Source organism: Penaeus chinensis, chromosome 33, assembly GCF_019202785.1.
Source record: "Penaeus chinensis breed Huanghai No. 1 chromosome 33, ASM1920278v2, whole genome shotgun sequence".
NCBI lineage: Eukaryota > Metazoa > Arthropoda > Malacostraca > Decapoda > Penaeidae > Penaeus > Penaeus chinensis.
Genome location: NC_061851.1, coordinates 19886534 through 19891533, shown reverse-complemented (window position 1 = coordinate 19891533; position 5000 = coordinate 19886534). Strand labels below are relative to the sequence as shown.

Sequence of the window (5000 nt, the reverse complement as noted above, 5' to 3'; positions counted from 1 at the left end):
ACAGGAGAAGCAGTTGGCTGAGTCAAATGAGGCCAGCAAGATTGCCCAGGGACAGTAAGTACTATTTGCAATAGAATATTAGTTTAATAATCATAGTAATTAATGTTGCAAGTGATAGTGGTAATACAGTGTCCTTAATGTTCTTTTCTTCCTCTATTCTTAGGCTTTCCAAACTTGAAAAGGAAAAGAGTGAAGTGGAAGAAAAACTGGCAAAGACTGAGTCTCAGCTTAGTGAAGCTGTAGAAGAAGCAGAAGCTGTAAAGACTCTTCTTCAGACCCAGCTTGCAAAGGTAAAAGTGAAAGCATAATTTATTAACATTTTTCTTCGCTGTCTTCTGTATGTAAAGGAGAGATTATAGTAGCTTCATGGTCATGATGGAAAAATTAAATTTAGTATCATTTATACTTTTTGTTCAATATGGATGGAGTTGTGTAGTAATAAAGGGGAAATGTATACTTTTGATCTACTTTCAATTTGGCACATTTACATATTTGACAGAAGGGAAAATATATTAATCTGATGCTGCTGGGAATGGCATGTACATATGTGCCACGCCAACAGTGAGTTTAGTTTATTAATTGTAGTCCAACCTATCTCACCTGTTTTCTTAGTTTTTTGGAAGTATTTTATTTTATTTTTTATTGATGTTAGTACTGTTAATAACAACGTAATAATTATCATATCAATAATGATAATGACAGCATCAGTTTTCTAGTATTAAAAAACAAAAAAGTTTTCCTGAAAACCCAAGGAATGGAAAAATCATGTAGACCACTAGTGACTCTTTGTATCTGAGCACTTGTGGAACCATTTGTGTGTATATACATTTCACAAAAGTGAAGATGAAGATCACTTTTTCCCAACAGCATTCGGTTAACCCCTCAATGATGGTATCAGAAATCTCAGTGTGACTAACTCTAGTGACTTCTGGCAATGGTCCTGCCATTTGGCCTGGGAGTCTGCTACATGTAGCAGAATCTTCCACTATAGTAGACTGATCACCAAAGTCTTTCTAATATGAGAACTTGTTGCAGATGCAAGATGAGTTGCAAGTGGCTCAGAAGAAGTTGAGTGATGCAAATGAAGCTCTCACAACAGCTAAAGGAGAAGAAGAAAAGGCAAAGAAGGAAGCCCAACAAAAGGCACAGTATGTACCTTAGCCAATATGATTACCTAATTTAACTAGCTTCTTATAAAACAAAGGATTAGACTGAGATATTCATACAAGATAGTTCCTTCCTTCCTTTCTTCCCGCTGGTCGTTTGGAGAAACTGTCAGCTCATTCATGCTTTGGTGTAATGTAAAGTCATTTTGTTATTTTATGCTCTAAATTACATCTGCATTTATTTTTTTTCTTACATATTTTGCATTTGTTACTGTGATATTGCTAAGGATACCTGAACATAGTTAACTGTAACAAAAGTAGTAAAAAGGCATGAATGAAAATTAATTGCTGTACAGAGATATGTTTAATATGTTTTATTGTCATCAGGAATATATATATATCAGCAAGATTTTAAAACCTCTTTATACCAGAAATGAGCATATGATTTGCTTGACAACCATAACCTCTCACTCCCTACTTGCCTAATAGTTGTTGTTGTGACCTTGGATGATTTGAAGCTACCGAAATTGATTTTCATATTTCCCTCCCTTGCAATGTATGTAGCTTATATCATTTTGTTTTTATTAAAATCTGTATGGACCACCTGCTGCATCTAGTCTGGTAGAAGTCCAGCTTCATGTATGTGAATCACTATGGCCTTACAAGTTCTGTGGTGATGGAAGTCAGCATGGTATTTGTTAATCCTGGTGCTAAAGCCATGCCCCATTTCACCATGGTCAGTTTTATCACACCTACTGCAGGGTAAGCAGTATATGGCCCTGTTAAGATTTTTTGTATAATAACAAGTTTTACTTTTTCACCAGATGTATTTGCCTTTGATGTTCCACTGTGGTATTATGAGGAATTTAGCAGGTGTAGGGTCAGAATGACAGGTCATACTTGATGTATGATTACCTTCTGTAATCTTGCCAACACATGTATTTCTGATGATGACATAATCAAAAAGTGTCAGATACATGCCTTATGCAGTAAATTTATTCATTCTCATTTATACTTTGGTCTTTATGGGCAAAGTATGTTATCAAGTTTTTTGGTGGATTGTCTGTATGAGAACCATTTAGAAATATTCACCCTGATTATAAAGTTAAACATGAATTTTTGCCCTAGTCCACAGGTATGCAAACAATTAGGTGTAATAGTAGAGAGTAAGGTGTATACTACATCTAATTTGTTTATATATTTTGTATATGTATTTATATGATCTACCTTTCTATATATGTATATATACTGTGTATATAATTTTGTGTGTGTGTGTGTGTGTGTGTGTGTGTGTGTGTGTGTGTGTGTGTGTGTGTGTGTGTTGTGTTTGTGTTTGTGTTTGTGTTTGTGTTTGTGTTTGTGTTTGTGTTTGTGTTTGTGTTGTGTTGTGTTTGTGTTTGTGTGTGTGTGTGTGTGTGTGTGTCTGTCTGTCTGTCTATTTCTATCTATCTATTTTTCTTTCTTTCTTTCTTTCTCCTTCCTTCCTTCCTTCCTTCCTTTGAAGCCATTTTTCTGTCATCACAGTCACTATTTTTTTTCATGATGAGTGTATGATCCAAATGATCTTTTTTCTTTTACCATAGGCTTGCTGGAGAAGTTCAAGATAAGTATGAGAGGGAGGTGATGTTACATGGTGCCGATTTGAAGGCTTTAGCTGTCTTGAAGGAAAAACAAGCTGAGTATAATGCAGAACTCCAGCAAGTCACCATGGCCAAACTGAAGGCAGAAGAAGCTGTCAGAGGTAGGGGTCACAGATTAATGGGATTTTCTCTACACTTTGTCTGACTTCTTTGAAAATTGAAATTGAAATCCATCACCCATCTCCTCTTTGGTATCATTGTAAAGAATTGTTAATATAGTAGTTTGATTAAGTAAAGAGTGTTTAAAGAATTAATTTTACCATTTCACCTGGAACCCCTTGGATCCGGGTGACGTGACCATCACGTCTTAAAAAGATTTGTGCTGGATAATGTAAACTTGCTGTCTTGAAAAAAATTTGCTGAGAGCTGGGGTGACAGGAACATGCTGCCAGGAGAATTTTGGCTGAAGGTTAGGGTGATGGAAATGACTTGCCACAAGTGCACTAAGCTCTTGGAGGATGATTAGACTGAGTGGGCATTTAGGAAGGGGCTCTCCTATTTTTTCCATTGGTAAATGAGTGCAGAATGTACCATGCTCCAAGGAGTACAATATATCCATACTGTTGATCCTATTCCTAAGCGCCGTCACTGGTGGCACAGGTTGTATTACAGAAAATTGAATGTGAAATTTGGAGTCAGTGCAAGGGAAACTGTCTTGATACAACATATCAAATGACAAATATAGATCTTAGAAAATACCAAAAAAGCATAAAATGCTTATGCAGAATAAAAGAGAATAATATAAGGAGGGCAATGAGTCTTGACACTGCTCATGATTGTTTATGTGCACCAGGCAAACAAGTCAGACACCCTGGAGGGTCACCAATCAAGTAATCCTAATGCCCGGATTTTAGACAAAGCACCCAGATCCCTATTGCAAACTGAAATATGCTTTTGCCACTGGCATTTAAATTTATTTACAAGCATTCTTTTGTAAAGTTTTGATGTAGTTATTAACCCATTGGATCTGAGTGCCTTGCATGTGGCCCAAAATCCAGGCATTAGGCTTTCTAGAATGGCTACTCTCCTGGGTGTGTGGCTTGTAGACCTGATCCACTTGAACACTTGTGTGCAGTGTCAAGACTCCTTGCCTCTCCTTTGCAATGTTATTATCTCTTTTTCCACATAGGTGGTTTTTACTTCTTTTCCATTTTCCAAGGTTATGTTTGTCATTTGATATGCTGTATCAAAATGATAATAGACGCTTCCTTGAACAGACTCCATATTATATCTCCAGGTAGTCCATAACTGTGTTATAGTGATAACAATTAATAAGATTTTGTTATTTCTTTTTTTACAGCTTTGTAATGTTCAATTTTCTGTAATACACCCTGTGCTGCTGGTCACAGTGGGCAAGATTGGATCGTGAGCATGAAAATAGTGTACTCCCTGGAGTTGGTGCTTTTTCATTTATGGTTCACAGATGGTACATTACACACTCATTAACCAATGGAAACAATGCAAGAGTTTTAAAGTTTAAAAGTTTAAAAAGTTTAGTTTTGATTCCATTTATTACAATGGATATTCTTGGTGTGACATACTGTCTGTTTCATTTTGCTTCTAAACTATCCCCTGTGTGCAAGGAATGGCCGGGGTTACCATCCACTGGCGGCGAGGGGTTCGAACGTAGGTCAGCAAGATTGCTAGACGAGAACGCTACAGTTGCACCACACAGAGCTACTTCCTAAATACTCACGGAGTCTAATGACCATCCAAAGCTTTTGTGCACTTGAGGTTACCCTGGACTTCAGCTGAAATTATCATGATGGCATGTTGCTGTCACTCTAGTCCTCAGCCATATTTTTCCATGAGGGCATGTTCATGTCATATGGCCCCCAAGCCAAATTTTTTCTTGGCATGATGGTCACATCATGATCCAAGGGGCTAATATTGAATCACACCAATTATTTCACGGATAATGTTGCAGTTTTTTATAACTTTGCTGATTATATTTACATTTGTCTTATTTGTAAATGGTGTAGAAAAACTTCAAGTATTTATTTCAGTAATGAATTTTCTGTAATACACCCTGTCTAATTTGTTACCTGTATAGGTCTATGTGTGCTATCATAACAATCTAATTTCTCCTTCACCTTTACAGACACCCGATTAGGATTTGAGGAAAGAGAAAATCTGCTTCGTCGAGAAAATAAAGACTTGCTCATGAGGAGTCATGAACTTGAGGAACAGAACAAGGCTCTTCTTGACCAGTTTACCCAGTTATCTGACAAGATGGCTGCATTGCAGACTAAGC

The 5000-nt window shown here is 36.8% G+C and overlaps 1 protein-coding gene across 2 annotated transcripts in view; it reads left to right on the top strand.

Annotated features, from left to right (window-relative positions):
• Positions 1 to 5000, top strand: part of LOC125043023 (nucleoprotein TPR-like) — a gene marked incomplete at its 3' end in the record, with an annotated part of 46604 nt that overhangs the window by 19276 nt on the left and 22328 nt on the right. For both annotated transcript variants that reach the window (XM_047638976.1, XM_047638975.1), the window contains 5 exon segments: positions 1 to 54; positions 164 to 290; positions 1036 to 1148; positions 2690 to 2847; positions 4848 to 5000. The exon segment at positions 1 to 54 is cut by the window's left edge and continues 166 nt beyond it; the exon segment at positions 4848 to 5000 is cut by the window's right edge and continues 14 nt beyond it. In XM_047638976.1, the coding sequence (XP_047494932.1) occupies positions 1 to 54; positions 164 to 290; positions 1036 to 1148; positions 2690 to 2847; positions 4848 to 5000 (605 nt within the window).